The sequence below is a fragment of the Sorghum bicolor genome, chromosome 1 (assembly GCF_000003195.3).
Source record: "Sorghum bicolor cultivar BTx623 chromosome 1, Sorghum_bicolor_NCBIv3, whole genome shotgun sequence".
Taxonomy (NCBI): domain Eukaryota; kingdom Viridiplantae; phylum Streptophyta; class Magnoliopsida; order Poales; family Poaceae; genus Sorghum; species Sorghum bicolor.
Window position 1 is genome coordinate 13997886 of NC_012870.2, and position 18745 is coordinate 14016630.

Below are 18745 nucleotides of genomic sequence, written 5' to 3' on the forward strand. Positions count from 1 at the left end.
AAATTGTTAGGCCCAAATGATTGCCTATGCGTAAGTTTGAGCAAACAAATTGAGGAAAACTACAACTAAAGGTCCTAGCCTCAGTTGCTACAGAACGAGAAGTGATGTGTATGACTCCTGTGAACTTAGTACACATGATGTTACACATCCTTCTTGATCTTGAGTTCTGTTAATAAAATGTTCAAACGTCCAGTCTTGTGGTCCTAATGTGTTATGAGGGGCAGTGGCGAAGCTACATAATAATTAGGGGGTGCAAATGCACCCTCCAAAATTTATAAAAACAGTTATTATGTCCAAAATTTCACCATATATGCACCCTGTACAGAAGATACCTATGCACCCACAAGCTACGTGCACCCCCCTCCAATTTGCTCTAGCTTCGCCACTGATGAGGGGTGCATCTACAATCAACCAGACCATATCTGGCCAACCTCCAAGCTACCAAACAACCACAACCTGCTTACATACCGCAGGCCAGACCATATCTGGCTAACCAGAAGGCCCTATATAATTCCTTGTCTGACCGGCCTTCGCCAACACCTCCTCCCTTCTCCTTTTGTGTCAACATGAATGAAACTGTATGATCATAGATTGTAATATGCTTTCCGGGTCTTTGTATTGTTTGAGGATTGCTGGTTCTTTCCATCAAAACAGTGAATAAACAGCTAGAGGATTGCTGGGTCTTTGTATCTCTTAAAAATATCATCAATGCCGTCAAGAACTTCTTGTGGTAGAGGGCGTGGAGCGCTGGTAAAAACATCGATGTTCTCCTTCAAGTGATCCATGGTGGTCGCTCCAATGATGGAGCTAGTGGTGAATGGGCGGTCACGCACAAAGCCCAGGGCAAGCTGGACTGGAGTTAGCCCATGCTTCTTGGCAAGCCTTATGTATTCATTTGTCGCTTCCTGCCATACAAAGTTAACCAAAGTATTCATTCAAAAAAAAGTTAACCAAAGTAAACTGACATGCATACCGACGCTCAAAGTTCCAACAGTCAATGCACAAACAAATTATTTGTAGTGTATTTGTATATCATACTTGAGTCAAAGGGGCATTGTAGCGAGCCATGAATCCAGGGAAGATATTTAGCCTGCTCCCCTTTGAGATTCCTGTGTCAGCATCAAGATACTTCCCAGTGAGAACCCCACCAGCCAATGGGGAGTTGGCAAGCAGTCCAATATTGCAGTTATGCGGGTGGCAAACTTCAACAAGATCAGCTGTGATGGAATAAAATGTGATTAAAAGACAGTTGTTGGCCTCATCAGTTTGCACAGCAGAGCATAAAGCACACGTGACTTACCAGATTAATTTTTGCTACCTAATAGCACAAAATTTGTATTCCCTTTTCAGCAATACTTCATAATAATAAGAAAAAAAAACACCACCTTGCTAGCAGCATACTTTTGTTAGCACTTTATAGTCCGGTTTATATTAAATACATTTTGACACCCCTTACAAAGAGAGAGTCAGCCACTAGCACAAACCTTCATTTCACTTTCAACAACACCTCGAACGAAGAAACTAGAAAATCTCATGAAAGATATTCACTAGAAAAAACATCCATAGACCATAGGCAGATATTTGTTTGTTAACAGGCAACTGGAGTTTCTAACTGTATGAGAAATCAACAGGAATTCTCCATGATTCTGATACTGCTTCAGAAATGAGGACATTAATAAGAGAGTTCCAAGGAATGAAATGGATGGACTGGAGCAATATTTGCTCTTTCTTTCTTTTTTGAAGAACACACATGACATCTGTGGGTCTTGCATTGGGAGAAGAAAGGCTACAATAGCAAAGAACATTGAATATACATGACCAGAACAACAACCTTACACGGCAGGCACGACCTTACAACCAAAACAACGTCCTGACCAAAGTAAAGGCTAGAAGATACCTTGAACTACCCAAGGAAACAAACAACTCCGAGCCTCCAACCAACACAACAGAATGAAACAAACAATTCCGACCAGCCACAAACCGAGAAGGAATTCAGATCCCATCATAAATGGTGTGACAGCTGTGGCCCTTGGCTACCAACAAAGGTGACACAGAACTGCATATAGATGCTTCAAGCATCACCAGATCTGACCTATTTGCCACACAAAACTCAATAACTGAATTCATCTCCCAACAATCAATGGCTTCAAGGTGAGACCATAAATCCTTCTTGTTCTTGACTAGTTCATAAATGTTGGGGGTCCTCAAATTAGACAACAATTCGTCACACCTGCAGTGGTGTCACAAACTGGCAAGAGCTAGTGGTGATGGCTATCAAAGGCTACAAGCTACAATAGAACATCCTTATACTCCATTTCTCAAGAGTGTGGAATGGCAATTCCGCCTCAAATGACCAAATAGCTCATGGATAGGCAGAGGTGAAGGCATGGTAGTGGCATCCAATGGAACTAAAGATGGAAGAGAATCAAGTCAACACAGTGATTGCAGCATGCTAACAGAGGTGGCGCAAGGAGGAGCACCTTTTGACACAGGTGGCCTTTCCACCGAGCACCCATTTGCTGGCAGTCAAGGGACAGAGCTGCTTGCAGTGGTGAGCTCTCTGACCACCATGCACACAAATGAAGTAGTGAGTTCCATTCTTACAATTCACAGCAAAGTGCTTGACAAAGAAGCAATTAAAGCATCGACCAATGGTAGAGAGTGTGGCGACCGGCAGCATGGAGTCATCCACGGTGGAGTTTTCTTGGGAGCCAGCAGTGTCAGAGTGAGATGGCTCCTTCTCATTTCTTCAGGTGGCCACCACACTTCCCCGCACACCCTAATTTGCTCGGATGGTACAGGTGTCGACCAATGGGAGAGATCTGCCGCCAGTCCCATGAGCAGTAGAGAGGGAAGCATCCGGTTTTGGTGGTGACTAATCGGGGAGAGAAGCAGCTTGTTTCCATGGTGATGGACAGGTTGGTAACCAGTGACGAGGAATTGTTCGCCCTTAGTGGTTCTTGAGCACTGTCAGCGCTGAATTCAATTGTGCAGTGACTGTGGGGGTATAAACCCCTATACCCTTACGGCTAGACTTCGGCCAGGAGGCTTGGTCCATTACGAGACGAGTTCAAGGCTTGATCCGACAACCTGGAGTTTCGCGCAAGGAAACAAGATGTGGAGATCAAGCAGGATTCTAGTCGGTTAGAATAGGAATTGACATCGAATTATCCATGGCAATTGTAACCGACTAGGATTAGTTTCCAGATCTGTAACCCTGCCCTCCAGACTATATAAGGAGGGGCAAGGGACCCCCCTAGGACATCATATTCTCTCAGCACAAATCAATACAACCAGACGCAGGACGTAGGTATTACGCCAACTCGGCGGCCGAACCTGGATAAAAAGCTTGTCCGTGTCTTGCGTCACCATTGAGTTCGTAGTTTGCGCACCGTCTACCGATAAACTACTACCGAGGGTATACCCCAAGGTAGACTGCCGACCAGCTTTCGTCGACAGTGGCGCGCCAGGTAGGGGGTGTGCGTGCAACTTTTCCGGCGAACAAGATGGTCACGATCCCAGCTTCCGCGACCGTGCCCGAAGGCCTCACGTTCACCGTCGGCCAGATCACGTGGACGACGTGCAGCGGCGGCTTCGCGACCACGGTTTCGAAAGAGACCCAGATCCAATCTGAGATCACGCTGTTTCCGACCACGCGCACGACGGCACCAAGCACCCGACTACCGATCCCACCCTACAAGGGAAAGGCGATCGACTGCTCGGACCTTCTCCGAGCACTCGATCGCGTTGACTCCAAGCTACTCGAAGTTTCCCAACTCATAGATGGGGTTCTGCGTCGGCCCGACCAAGCTGCTCCAGCGGATTTTTCCAAATCCCGCCGGCCAACTCGTGTCGCCACACACGAACGGCTGGGAACGTCTTTGACGATAACCTCAACCCCCTCAGGACGATCCGTCGAGCTCAGGAAGGAAGACTATCCTTGCGGCCTGAACAACTCGGCCTCTGTTTACTCACGGCACACCCAATCCGTTTTCAGCAAAGCGGGTTGGTCGCCGACAAGGAACAATCGTCACCACGTCAACATGGTGACAATCCGAGAAATACGGGACGGCCAGGTCTCCAGCACCAACTCAAGCACCGGCTCCGTTCCCACCGAGGTTATAAACACCGAAGACGAGGACTTCGACCTGGATTTTCCTTCACACCCTCCGGGTTTCGACCGATTCCCGATATTTCCCCCCCGACGAGGGGACATTGTGTTTAATGTCAGCGCCGACGAACCGGACGTTGATGGAGAAACAGATGACCAGAGGCAACTCCGCGAACAGCGTAACGCCGAGCGCGCCCGACGACGTGCGGACGAGCAACAACAAATGCCACCAAATAATCTCAACGATGCCTTTGACATGGTCGGGGACCAGCCAGTCTACAAAACGCCAAGCGCCAACGTGGCTGTTGCCATGGCCAACCTAGATCGGCTTCCTGATACCCCCGAATGCCAAGGAGTCCGGACCTGCATCCGAGCACACCTGATCGCCGCAATGGGACAGACAGCCACTCTGCTCAAGAGAGTCCAGGACGTCTCCTATACGGGAGCCGCCTCCGACCAGACTAATCGTAGCCGGGCCCCACCCAGCAGGCGTCACTGCAGCCGCTCCCCCGACAACCGTCGAGGGGACTCACGGCGCGACGATGGTGGTCGGGACGCCGATGGCCGCCGCCAGCAGAACCGCGCACGCGGCCAAGAAGAAGATCAACACAGGGATCTCCGCCACAACATCCCTCCCAAAGATGCCCGGGACCGCATCAACAGGCGCGCCGCAGAGAGAGCAGTCCACGAAAACCTGCGACGCATCGAGTACGATGCAACGCACAGTCCTCCGGGCCTAAGACAGTTCTCCTCACACCTCCGCCAGGTCGTGTGGCCCCGCAATTTCAAGCTCGAAAAACTTAAAAAATACGACGGCAAGGAAAATCCAGAGAACTGGATCACCCTCTATGAAATCGCCGTCCGATCAGCGGCAGGGGATGAGCACGTCATGGCCAACTACTTCCCCGTAGTCCTCGACCAGGCTGGTCATCAGTGGCTTCTCGGCTTGCCCGAGGACTCCTTCGACTCTTGGGAAGAGCTGCGCCAGGCTTTTATCGACAACTTCATCGCCACATGCGAGCAGCCTGGAAACAAGTATGACCTTGAAAGGATAAGGGACAGGAGGAACGAACCTCTGCGCGATTACATCCGACGATTCTCGGATATGCGCCTCAAAATCCCGAAGATTTCTCATGACGAGGCCATCTCAGCCTTCATCAAGGGCCTGCGATTCCACGAAGCGCTGAGGAACAAGCTGTTGCGTAAACGTCCAACAACGGAAGCAGAGCTCCTCGCCACGGCTAAAAATTACGCCGATGCCGACGACGCAGAAAAACTAATCCGAGACGATGCGAGAGGCCCCGACCAGCCTCCCCGGCGAGATGACGGTCGTGGTCGCTACGACAGCAGAAATCACCGCCGCTCCGACAACCGCGATCACCGAGAGGGTTGGGATCGGCGGCGCGACGACTTCAGAGGAAAACGCCCCCGCGACTACGATCACGAAGTAAATACGGTCAAACGTCCCAATGGACGACGGGACTACCAAGAAGACTACAACAAAACGTTGAAGGGACCATGCCAACTACACCCAAAGTCCAATCATACCATGGAAGAGTGCCGCGTCCTCAAAAGTATCTATACACGGCGGGCCGCCCAAGACGACTCCGCCAAGAAAAATAACAAGCGCGACGGGCACGACCACGAAGATGAGGATGAGGACCAAGATAGGGACCCCCGACACCAATACGTCAGCCCCACTGACGTGGTCCACTCCATTTTCGGAGGCAAGGTCTCCACTGAGTCCAAGCGAGAAAGAAAGCTGTTAAAGAGAGCCTGCCTCAACATAGACAGCACGGACGGGCTGATCGCAGATCCGAAATTTCCCACGTGGTCCCACAGGGAGATCTCGTTCAGCAGGAAGGACCAGTGGGCTGCTATCCCAGAGCCGGGTCGTTTCCCACTGATTCTTGACCCCTGCATCAACAGCATCAGATTCGAGCGCGTGCTCGTGGACGGGGGAAGCTCCATCGACATCCTCTTCCGCAACAGCCTGCCCGCCCTCAAGATATCACCGGCACAACTAAAACCTTACGACGCCCAATTCTGGGGGTTTTTGCCAGGTCAAAGTTCGGTGCCCCTCGGACAGATAACATTGCCTGTCCAATTCGGCACACCCGATCACTTCCGGACGGAGTTCATCAACTTCGTAGTCGCGGATTTCGACGGGACCTATCACGCCATACTGGGCCGCCCATCGCTGACAAAGTTCATGGCAGTCCCGCACTACTCATACCTAGTCCTTAAGATGCCCACGGAGAAGGGTGTCCTAACCGTCAGAGGCAACGTCTACACTGCCTACACCTGCGAAGAAGAAAGCTTCAAGATCACCGAGGCAATCGACCTCTCAATCCGCATGACGGAAACAGCAAACCAAGCCGCACAGCTGCCTCCCGACCAGCTCCGATTACCTGAGCAGGAGACAGCCAGAAAGAACTCGAAATCCAAGGAGTACAAAGAAGTGCAGCTGGTCGAAGGCAACCCCGAGAAGACAGCCCTCATCGGGGCTAACCTGGATCCAAAATAGGAAGACGCGCTCGTCAGGTTTCTAAGGGACAACGTGAGCGTTTTCGCATGGAAACCCGCAGACATGCCCGGTGTCCCACGAAACCTGATCGAGCACTCCTTAAATGTCTCGAAGACCGCAAGACCAATCAAGCAAAAACTGCGACGGTTCGCTCGTGACAAAAAGGAGGCTATTAGGACAGAAATAACACGGCTTCTAGCAGCCGGATTCATAAAAGAAGTGTATCACCCCGATTGGCTCGCCAATCCGGTTCTTGTACGCAAAAAGAATAATGAATGGAGAATGTGCGTTGATTACACCGATCTCAACAAACACTGTCCTAAAGATCCTTTTGGTCTTCCTCGCATCGACGAGGTGGTCGACTCAACGGCCGGATGCGAACTCCTCTCCTTTCTAGATTGCTACTCTGGTTATCACCAGATCTCGCTAAAGGAAGAAGATCAGATCAAAACATCCTTCATCACACCCTTCGGCGCATACTGCTACACTACCATGTCTTTCGGACTTAAAAACGCCGGGGCCACTTATCAAAGGGCCATCCAGCAATGCCTCCACGACGAGATTCGCGATGACCTCGTCGAGGCCTACGTGGACGACGTGGTCGTAAAAACAAGGGACGCGAGCACCCTAATCGACAACTTAGACCGAACCTTCAAGGCACTCAATAGGTACAAGTGGAAGCTCAACCCCAAGAAATGCATTTTCGGCGTTCCTTCCGGTCTACTGCTCGGCAACGTCGTTAGTCGCGACGGCATACGACCAAACCCTTCAAAAGTCAAAGCCGTACTCGACATGCGACCACCGAAGAACGTCAAGGATATTCAGAAGCTAACCGAATGCATGGCCGCCCTCAGTCGTTTCATCTCAAGGCTGGGAGAAAAAGGCCTCCCTTTCTTCAAACTATTGAAAGCGTCAGAAAAATTTTCTTGGACAGAGGAAGCCGACGCTGCGTTCACTCAGCTTAAGACCTTCCTCACTTCACCACCTGTCCTCACAGCGCCTCAGCCCAATGAAGACCTACTCCTTTACATTGCTGCAACCGACAGGGTTGTTTCCACGGCAATAGTGGTCGAGCGAGATGAACCAGGTCACGTCTTCAAGGTCCAGAGACCCGTTTACTTCATAAGCGAAGTCTTAAACGAGTCCAAGGCCAGGTACCCACAAATACAGAAGCTTACATACGCCATCCTGATAACGTCAAGAAAGCTGAAGCACTACTTCGACGGCCATCGAGTCCTGGTGACAACCAGCTTCCCTCTCGGGGACATCCTGCGCAATAAAGACGCCAATGGCAGAATCGTGAAATGGGCAATGGAATTATGTCCATTTTCCCTGGAGTTCCAGAGTCGCACCACTGTCAAGTCTCAAGCCCTGGTCGATTTCATTGCCGAATGGACGGATCTCAACGAGCCTTCCGTTCCCGATGTCTCAGACCACTGGTCAATGTTCTTTGACGGGTCCTTGAACATCAACGGTGCAGGCGCTGGGATATTGTTCGTATCACCCAACAAGGACAAACTCCGTTACGTCCTTCGGATCCTTTTTCCGGCGTCAAACAACGTCGCCGAATACGAAGCATGCTTGCATGGCATACGACTAGCCGTTGAACTGGGGGTCAAGCGCCTCTATGTCTATGGCGACTCCGCTTTGGTCATCAACCAGCTCAACAAGGAGTGGGACGCAACCCACGAGAAGATGGATCTCTACTGCAAAGAAATTCGCAAATGGGAAACTAACTTCTATGGCATAGAGTACATCCACGTGGTCCGGGATAAGAACCAAGCAGCAGATGCGTTGTCAAAGTTAGGCTCATCTCGGGCCCAAATCCCGCGGGGTATTTTCGTCCAGGACATCCATGAGCCGAGCGTAAGCTCCCCCCTGGTCGACAAGCAACCCACCGAGGCAATGCTCATAGATGACGCCACTCCGACAACCGGTGGGCGTGACTGGCGTACCCCGTTCATCAAATACATATCAGACGGGACAGGCTTTCAGGACAAAACAGAGAACGAGCGCCTCATCCGACGATCAAAGAACTACATCCTGGTCGACGGAAAACTCATGCGAAAAAACGCAAGCTCCGAAGTACTGCTCAAGTGCATACCCCAAGATGATGGTATCAAGCTCTTGGAGGACATACACGCTGGATCCTGCGGCAATCACGCCGCATCTAGAACGCTGGTCGGAAAGGCTTTCCGAGCAGGTTTTTATTGGCCAACCGCGGTCGGCGACGCAGAAAAACTGGTTCGGCATTGCGAAGGATGTCAGTTTTTCGCTAAGAGGACCCACGTACCTGCCCATGAAATTCAAACCATCCCGTCGTCTTGGCCATTTGCTTGCTGGGGGCTTGACATGATCGGACCATTTAAACCAGCCCCGGGCAATTTCAAGTTTGTCTTCGTGTTAATCGACAAGTTCTCCAAGTGGATTGAATACATGCCCCTGGTCAAGGCAACCTCCGAGAAGGCTGTGGAGTTCCTCAATCAAATCATACACAGATTCGGCATCCCGAACAGCATAATCACCGACCTGGGCACTCAGTTTACTGGCACCACTTTTTGGGATTTCTGCGATGACAGAGGCATAGTCATAAAATATGTGTCAGTGGCACATCCACGTGCCAACGGTCAAGTCGAACGTGCTAACGGAATGATCGTTGACGCCCTAAAGAAAAGGTTGTACACCGAAAACGACAGAGCACCCGGTCGATGGATGAAAGAATTGCCGGCAGTGGTCTGGGGCCTCCGAACTCAGACCAGTCGAAACACAGGGGTGTCTCCCTACTTCATGGTGTACGGTGCAGAGGCGGTCCTGCCGTCTGACATACACTTCGGATCTCCTAGAATCGAGCACTTCGACCAGGCGACCGCCGACAACGCCAGAGAACTCGAAATCAATTGCATGGAGGAAAAGCGTTTAGTTTCATGTCTCCGAACAGCAAAATATCTCGCGGCAGTCAGGCGATACTACAACAGGAACGTCAAGGACCGTTCCTTCGTGGTCGGCGATCTGGTGCTTCGATGGAAAACAAGCCAGGAGGGAATGCACAAGCTATCCACTCCCTGGGAAGGACCCTTCGTGGTGACCGAGGTCACACGACCTACGTCCTACAGATTGGCATACCCAGACGGAACACGAGTGCCTAACTCTTGGCACATCGACAAACTGCGACGTTTCTATCCATAAAGTTTTAATGACTTTCTTTTGTAAGTATCTTATAATTTTTGATAATGAAATTCTCTATTTTTTGCCTATACCTTGTCACACACAGCACTCGGCAAAACTCCTGCAATGGATGCTCTTAGCGACAACCAAGACAAATACGGTGACACGTCACTCAGATATTCTTACAGCGCTCAAAACAACAGTCATGACAAAAAGTAAACTTTATTACAAACTTTACATACAAAGTTTACAATAAATACCCTGACGGGCAGACACTAGTCTATTCCTACAGACTACTTTATTGGCCTAGCTGCTCGGGCTGATCACCCGCCTGGCCCTGCTGCCCGGACGAAGGGGTCGGGGCCACCGGCGCCTGGCTGGTCGAGACCGCAGGCGTCGACCGCCCATCTCCCGCAACGGACGCGCCCGACAACTCCCTGGCCGACCTATCTGAACTCGGCTGGTTTGGAGGAGTGGCCGTTCCACACAGATTGATGTCGCCGATCACTGTCGACGACAAGTCCAGCAGACCACCCCGAAGCTCGTCCGCTTCCTGTGGGCCGACTTCCTTCGGGTACCCCTTCTCCAGCCTGCTCAAGTCGACCAGGGGGTAGTGGGCGCGCACCATGCTGAGGACGTGCGCGCCGGCAAACTCCCCGGCGTCCTTCACAAACTGCTGGAGCCAGTCCCACGCCCGTTGCGCCTTCTCGACCGGGGTCAACTGCGGCGCGCGGGGCTGGCTCTCCGGGAGCTCGGGACTGATCAGGTCTAGGACCGGGGACACTCCTTTCCAGATCCTGCAACAGTTGACCTTCCAGGAGTCCCGGTCCTTGATCAGATCATCCAGGTGCTTTTTGGCGTTCACCTTGAGCACTGCAAACGAAACGAAGCGTTATTTTCGGCATACCAAACAAACAAAGGGGCAGGCAGCAACCAACAAGGCGGCGCCCATTACCAGATAGCTCTCGGTCTTTTCGACCCAATTCCTCTCCTGCTCGCCGCCCGGACTCCAGCGCACCGGCGAGCTGTTGGCTGAGCTGCTCCTTCTCTTGTCGGAGGCGCGCCACCTCCTCCTCCAAGTCTGCGTGAATCATAAACTGGTCAGCAAAGCAAACTATACAAGTACGCAAAGCTGCTCGGAGCGTGTGACTAACCTTCTTGCAGCCGGTACTGATCGGCCAAACGACGAGTGAGGTCGAGACGACGCTCCTTTTCGGCACTCATCTCGGCCACCTTCTCCCCGACCTCCGACCGCAACCGGTCTACCTCCGCGGCAAGGGCCTTGTTCTCGGCCATGACGCCTTCTATCTGGTCAAAGCACCGTTTCCGGTACTTCGCCGTTTTCATTGCGCCCTACAAAGCAAGCATATAACGACCATGCAAGACAAGGCATAGAATGTACAGCAGTATAAAAAGCCGCTTACCTTGACTTCGTCGACGAGGCGCTTGGCCGCACGCTCCACCCTGGCGGCCTCTTCGGTCTCGGCGAGCTCCTCATGCCCGATAAAGTGATCCCCGCGCTGGCGCCACACATACACGTGTTGGCGGCCATCACGGGGACGACCCTCAATCTCTTCCACCTCATCATCGGAGGCCGCCCGGGTTTCCTCCTCCTGTGCTGCGTCACCCCCGGTGGTGGTCCCAGGTATTACTGGCCCTTGGACCAGACCTGGGGAGCCCGCAGCCGAAGAGGCTCCTGCTCGGGGCGGCGTGGGGACTTCACTCCCCCCGGCAGGAGGAGCGGTCGGAGATCTTCCCTTCTCTGAGGAGTCAATTGGGGGAGCCTCTCCAGCCCTGGTCGGGCTGCTTGTCGTAGTCGGTGCCGCGCTCGAGAGCCCCTCGGTGCTCCCAGGCGCGACTGCAGCTGTTGGCTGCTCTATGGTCTGGGGGGCCGCATCCCCAGAACCGCGGGCAGGCTCGCCCGTTCCCTGGCTGGCAGTTTGGCCGGGGTCGACATCCGATGCCGCACTACAGGAACAAAAGTTAAATTTCAAACAAAAAAAAAGTCAAAGAGGAGTCCAAAATACGTAAGTCGAACACTTACAGGTCTGACCGACGGTGGGTCGCGGTGAACCTCCTCCTCGCCCGGCCGGTCGGCACCTGTGCCCCCATCTCGACAGCTTGCGGGGCAGCGGCGCCGCTGGCCACTCGATCAGTGGCGACCGGCGCATTGTCTGGGCGGCTCCGAGGCCGTCGGACCAACGACGGCGCAGCCTCCTCGTCGTCGTCGTCGTCGACGATCCGCACGAGCCGACGACGCTTCGGTGCTTGGCTGCTCTCCGCCGGTAGATCTGCCGGCAGCTCCGGTGTCGGCAAGGGATCTGCCGGCAATGGCCTTTTCCCCGCTACCCTCTCCTCGGAGGTCGGGACGGGGCGGGCTTGGTCTTCCTCACTGCTGGTGTAATGAGTACACCGAGCAGCGTCCTCCTCTGGCGGGACCTCTCCCGCAGGATTTTCCATCCCCGGTGCCAGTGATACATACACTGTGCACCGGTCGACATCGCCGATCTGCAAAAGCAACAGAGATGAGTCAACTGCAGACGATATACGAATGCTAAAACAGAATCTGCTACATACCTTTGGTGCTGGTCGTCCTAACTTGAAGGCTTGCACCCGATCACTGCCACGGATGAAGCCCCCATCCGCGAAGTTAAACAGCTCGTTCAACAGCTGTTGTACCTCCGCTTTCTCCAAGATCTCCGGCCGCATCCTGGTCGGGTCCGCGCTTCCGGCATACTCGTACGCCGAGTGTACCCTCTTCTGGCAGGGCATCACCCGGCGGCAAATGAAGTTGCCGACCACGCCAAGCCCGTCCAGGCGCGACCAGTCGATCAGCTTCATGAGATCCGCCACTGGACCGTCGAACTCCGGGCGGTCGGTCCAGCTCGTCCTCCTCTCAGGAATGTATCCCACGTCGCAGAACGTGGAGCTGCCCGGTTCCTCCCTGATGTAGAACCACTTCCTGTACCATTCGGTCAAGGAAGTGTTCCATGGGCAGTGCAGGTAGCGATTCTTCATTCCATCACGAAGGTTGAGGTATACTCCACCTGCAACCTTGGAGCCTCCAACTGCTCCCTTCTTCCTCAAGCAGAAAAGATACCGAAAAAGATCGAAGTGCGGCTCTATGCCAACATAGGCCTCGCACAGGTGGATAAAGGTGGAAATGAGGAGAATTGAGTTCGGGTGCAGATTGCAAATCCCGATCTCATAATACAAAAGAAGACCTTGAAGAAAAGGATGAACAGGAACACCAAAACCCCTCTTAATGAAATCTTCAAATACGACGATCTCACCGGCGCGAGGGTCGGGGTAGCTCTCCCCCTCCGGTGCCCTCCAGCCGCCGAGCTCCGGGCCGTGCAGAAGCCCCATATCGACGAGGTCACCAAGAGATTTTGTGGTGCTGCGAGACTTCTTCCACTCCTTGGCCATCAGTTCGGCCCTCTTCCTGGAGTCGCTCTTCGCCATTAGAGGTGCGAATGTGGGATTGAGTTAGGAAGATGCAGGAGATTGGAGGAGATGAGAGCGGAAGGTTTGAAGGCAATGGCAGGGTAAGCGGTACAGGTGGAACTATTAGGCTCTTATAGCCCGCAACTCCACCTCTCCCACTTCCTGTATTCTCGGGAAGTGGGCAGGCCATGCGGCGGACGCGGCGTTTCGGTTTACAATGATTATAGACAATTAATGCGGCGGAGTTTTCGTACCAATTGATGGTTTCCTTTTCTCAAACCATGCAAAGGGCGGCTGTACAGTTGTCAGGCGCAGCTTTTCATGCATCCGTCTGACACCCCGTCAGGAGGCCTCGTCACGTCAACTTTAACTGGAAAGATCTTTTCAAAAATAAGAAGACACATACGCCAGTGAGTCAACAATCCGGGGACTGCACCGACCACCGAGCACTCGACGCTCGGGGACTGGTCGCCCAGTCTATCAGCTCGGAACTTCAAGGACTGCACCGACCACCGAGCACTCGACGCTCGGGGACTGGTCGCCCAGTCTATCAGCTCGGAACTTCAAGGACTGCACCGACCACCGAGCACTCGACGCTCGGGGACTGGTCGCCCAGTCTATCAGCTCAAAGCTTTAAAGCATGCACCGACCACCGAACACTCGACGCTCGGGGACTGGTCGTACGGTATAGCAACATATAATTCCAAGGAGCACACATATAATTGCAGACGAGCATGACATGCTCGGGGACTGGTAAACTCACTTTTGACCTTGCTACAAGGCTCATACTTCGCCTTCCAGCAAGCTCGGGGACTACATCGGTACGATGCATCTAGCGATGCATCTCAGTCTCAAAACTACTTTGGGGAATTTTCTTTTGACCCTGGCACCACGTGCCTACGTCACCTACTACCAGGCTCGGGGACTAAGTGGGCACACTTCACCTAGCGGTGAATTTGCTTGCTTTTTTGATGTTTATACCTTTCAAAAAGGTAAAGTGGGCACACTTCACCAGGAAAGAAATTTTTTTAAGAGCACCATGCATTCTTCGAACAACTTGCTTCTTCGATGTCAATGTTGATCAACTGTCTTTTGAGTTGGTCAAAATACCGTTGCAACTGTTCGGGCGACTTTCCTGCTTATTGAAGACGTCAAGCCACACTGATCGAAGAAGCTCAAGACGGCGTGTTACATCACAATACATGGTGCTTGGGGACTAGCTGTGGGGGTATAAACCCCTATACCCTTACGGCTAGACTTCGGCCAGGAGGCTTGGTCCATTACGAGACGAGTTCAAGGCTTGATCCGACAACCTGGAGTTTCGCGCAAGGAAACAAGATGTGGAGATCAAGCAGGATTCTAGTCGGTTAGAATAGGAATTGACATCGAATTATCCATGACAATTGTAACCGACTAGGATTAGTTTCCAGATCTGTAACCCTGCCCTCCAGACTATATAAGGAGGGGCAAGGGACCCCCCTAGGACATCATATTCTCTCAGCACAAATCAATACAACCAGACGCAGGACGTAGGTATTACGCCAACTCGGCGGCCGAACCTGGATAAAAAGCTTGTCCGTGTCTTGCGTCACCATCGAGTTCGTAGTTTGCGCACCGTCTACCGATAAACTACCGAGGGTATACCCCAAGGTAGACTGCCGACCAGCTTTCGTCGACAGTGACCAAACAAGATGTTGGGGTGACCAGGTGAGGGAGATGGAACTTGATGGTGGAGGACTGTGGGAAGTGAAAAGTGACCAGCAAGAAGGAGGTTCAGCGACGGATCAACCATAGGAGCAGTGGGTGCCGGTGGCAAGGGAAACACTAGACAGGTTTCCCTCCCCCTTGGCGTCGTGGCACGGGACTGAGCGATCATCCTCCCTCAACAAACTTAGGGCCTGTTTGGTACAGCTCCCTCTGATTCTGATTCTCTATGGAAGCTGATTCTCCGAGGGAAGTGATTCCGTGGCTGAAAGTGATTCTCTTAGATTCTTTAGCGTAAACTCTCAAAATCATGATGGAGAATCACTTCACAGAATCAGGAGAAACTACCTTTTTTAGCTCTCAACCTCAGTTCATTTCAGAGAATCTCTTCACAGAATTAGCAAAGAATCATTTCTCTGAAAAACTATTTGGTAGAGCTCCTGCTGGATTCACCGGAGAATTAGATATGGGAGCTCTGCCAAACAGGGCCTTAAGCACTTGTTCTGAATAATTAAGGCCCTAAGCAATGCTTTCACCTTCAAAGCAGCATCTCACAAGCAGACTATAACAGTTCTGGATGCTCACGATCTTCGGAAGGCCTTGAGCCTTTGCAGCATGTACAAACTCCATTACTCCATATGAGGTCTCATTGGAAACACCAATATAGCGAACCTAAATTAGAGATAACATTCAACAATGATTAACAACATGATATTCTTGATTATCTTCTGTATGAACTAACAGAACTGAGACAAAAACATAGAACTACTCAATGCGCCTCTACTTACACAATATACATGTTGATAAGCTAACTTTTCGTCTAAAAAACTACTTACATAGCTGTTATTAGATGCATGTTATGTAAAACATTCTAAAACATAGTAGCAGCAAAGGTTGTAATTTGTAAGCTGCGTCCACATCAAGATCAGATATGTAACCATGTATTTTTCATATTTACGCATGCCATGAAAATGTTTATTTGCTACAACTTTGTAGTTTGCATGTATAAGAATATCATAGAAATCTTACCTTTCCTTCATCAATTAGCTCCTGGAAAGCCTTCAATTGTTCCTCAAAAGGGAAGCTTGGCCTCCATTTGGTTGGATTATAACTAAATTCACCAAATAGTGCCACATACCTATCTGGCCTGGAGACAAAAAGAAAAACTTTGAAACCAAGACGTTTATTTCAGTCAGTACAATTACAAATAGATATTTATATATAAACTCCAACCAATACAAGCAACTTTACATGAGCAGTAAAAGAACTCACGAAACTGCACTCAAAGAAAGCTGGTGTAAAAAAAAAAGAAACTACTTCAAACTAACAGGGTAAGGGTGAAACAAAATGAACTGGAATAGTGAAATGTACTTGATTAGGTATCCCATGTGTTCTAATTTCTAATCCATGTTTTACAAGGAGCACAGACATAAGTCCGATAAGAAGTCAGTTAATATATGCTCATTAGTTTTTTCTCTCTATTGACCAGCAATTTTAGAACCTGCTGAACCTTATATGAAGAATAGAATGGAAAAGGCACCTTCTGCCTCCGGACCAATGTCCTCAAACATCATTTTACATGATAGAAGGCATATTGACTTTCCTTATCATACATTTACCAGTTTCTTTAAAAAGATTGACACAACTCATTTTGTACGAAGAAAAAAAAAGGCATAGCAATGTTTGAATGTATGTTGGTAAAAGGCTGACAACGCAAAGCGAAACTAAATATGGTTTTTGTCAGCTGTACAGCAATACAAATGAATCAAGCTGACACTGACCAGTGTATCTGGAGCAAATCAATGTAGTCTGTTGATAGGCGCTTAAGGCTCTTTTCAACACTTTCTTTGATATTGGAAGCATCAACACGCACCACTTCTGCATGGTCCCGAAGAAATGTAAACCTCTCTGAATAGCCGGCAACTTTGGTGGCCAAAATTATCTAAAATGCAAAGGAAAAAAATAGGCAAGACCCATCTCTCAGTCAGACCTTTTAAACATGGCATTACGCCATTACATAATGGGAAACTTAGGGATTGTGCATTGTGAAAGGCAGACAGTGTTCATTCGTCAGCCTAGTGTTATAAGTAAAATTATGGTTCTAAACCATGGAATCAATTTCAAGGATGGAAGCAAGCATATTGTGTAAGAATCATTACTCATAATGCAATGCAATAATGAGTTAACCTTAACAGTTTAGAGTTCTGTGCCACAAAATTGTTAGCCAGATTTAGTTGCAAACATATTGTAAGTTTGCAAAATAACATCTATTCAGGTTACCTTGTCTCGTGGCTTCAGTTGCATCCACCTGCCAATGTAAAGATCAGTTCTCCCTTGAGTTTCCTTTTTGAATGGAAGCGGGTACTAAAGGCCAAAAAGGAAAGATGGAAGTTGAAAAAAAAAACAAGTAGATCAATCTCTTAACTTGAATACAGAGAAAGAGATATAGTTAATAAAAGCAAGGAAGTAACCTATACTGACAATTTCTGCTGTGTCTAGGATATTGACCCCTTTATCAAAAGAATAAGAGAGCATATCATGCGCTTCCTTCTCTGTGTTTTGCTCTCCAAAAGTCATCTGGAAAGAAAAGAATTACTATTGAGATGCAGAAAACATTATTTTACAGTAAGAGGAACAGCCGCTTTCAAGTTTTATACATACCGTTCCAAGAGTGACCTCACTAATAAGGAGGTCTGAATCTCCCAGTTTCTGGTACTGCAGTTGTGTTTGCGCCACTGCCCGGACTTGGCTCCGAATGTGTCTCTTGTGCAATCTTTGAGAATGACGAGCATGGAGCACCGATAAGGTACCGCCATGCGATGAAGGGGAGGTTACGGCGAACGATGGCATGGTCATTTGCAGCATACTGAAATTCCTGCCTTGCACATCCCAGCATCAAGTAAATTTCGTGCCATAAATCCAGTATGCCTCAAAAGCGAGACTCAACCTAGGAAGAACCACGCGGATTTTCTTATTTAGAAGAAAATGGGTGGTCGGGATGCAGGATGGAAACCCCCATCCGGACCAGTTGAGCTAAGCTCACTTCCTATTAAGCATGCCTCCAGAAACTAGGATCCTAGATAACAATGCCCAGTGAAACGTTGCCACAACATCTTACATCACAGGAATAAATTATTCCATCTATTTAAATTTCGGGAATAACCACAAAATTAGCAGTAGGCATAATGAATTAATGATAATATAGAACAAAACACAGATGTTGAACCCCAGCACCTACCCATTACAGTCAGCACCATAGGAGGATTTCCTACCCTATTCCCATTTCCCACCCACTATAATGCCGCAGGCAACTGCCTGTGCAGCTCCTTCAATTGGACCAAACCGTTACCATTTGTCCATTTCTACTGCTGCACTGCTACACGGAACAATAATCAGGGGGAAGCAATAATAATAATGGGATACTCGTGATGAAACGCAGCCATACAAGAAACCTTGGAAGTTGGAACGATGCCTAGCTTTTCGAGAAAAAAAAAAGAAATACCTCGCCAGCGAACAGAAGAAGCGCAGTTGGCGAGCTCCTCCGCTGCTCCAGGATGGAGGAGAAGGAGAGGGCCCTGCCTGCACTGAAGAAGCTGCAGGACTGCAGGTGGATGGAGGTGCGGCGGTCGGGCGGTGCCTTTCCGAAGCCGGATGAGGCCAACGGAAGAAGACGCGACGGCGCAGATGTGTGGCGGCAGCGAAAAGGTTCGCTGGTGGGCCCAGCCTGCTTCTCCCTTGAGGTCCCACCAGGCAGGCCATCAGAAGCCAATTAAGATTCATTAGGCCCAGCC

At 50.3% G+C, this 18745-nt stretch overlaps 1 protein-coding gene across 2 annotated transcripts; it reads right to left on the bottom strand.

Annotated features, from left to right (window-relative positions):
• Positions 238 to 18741, bottom strand: LOC8064499 (protein tas). 2 transcript variants are annotated; one of them, XM_002466777.2, is made up of 9 exons: positions 18457 to 18741; positions 17616 to 17829; positions 17436 to 17531; positions 17235 to 17318; positions 16736 to 16896; positions 15984 to 16101; positions 15491 to 15626; positions 1039 to 1217; positions 238 to 905 (listed from the first exon to the last, which is right to left on the bottom strand). In XM_002466777.2, the coding sequence occupies exons 1-9, from the start codon at positions 18732 to 18734 to the stop codon at positions 666 to 668; spliced, it is 1506 nt and encodes a 501-aa protein (XP_002466822.2). In that variant the 5' UTR covers positions 18735 to 18741; the 3' UTR covers positions 238 to 665. The 2 variants fall into 2 exon arrangements, with proteins under 2 accessions (XP_002466822.2, XP_021307636.1); XM_021451961.1 differs by having other exon boundaries at positions 17616 to 17833; positions 18457 to 18588.

What these genes read in the sequence shown, in the direction of transcription:
- LOC8064499 (XM_002466777.2), bottom strand. Translation starts at nt 18,734, where the DNA reads ATGAATCTTAATTGGCTTCTGATGGCCTGCCTGGTGGGACCTCAAGGG. An exon ending in TTCTTCTGTTCGCTGGCGAG is followed by an intron (nt 17,830 to 18,456) that starts GTATTTCTTTTT and finishes TGTGCAAGGCAG; the next exon opens with GAATTTCAGTATGCTGCAAA. An exon ending in GATTTGCTCCAGATACACTG is followed by an intron (nt 16,102 to 16,735) that starts GTCAGTGTCAGC and finishes TTTTGTCTCCAG; the next exon opens with GCCAGATAGGTATGTGGCAC.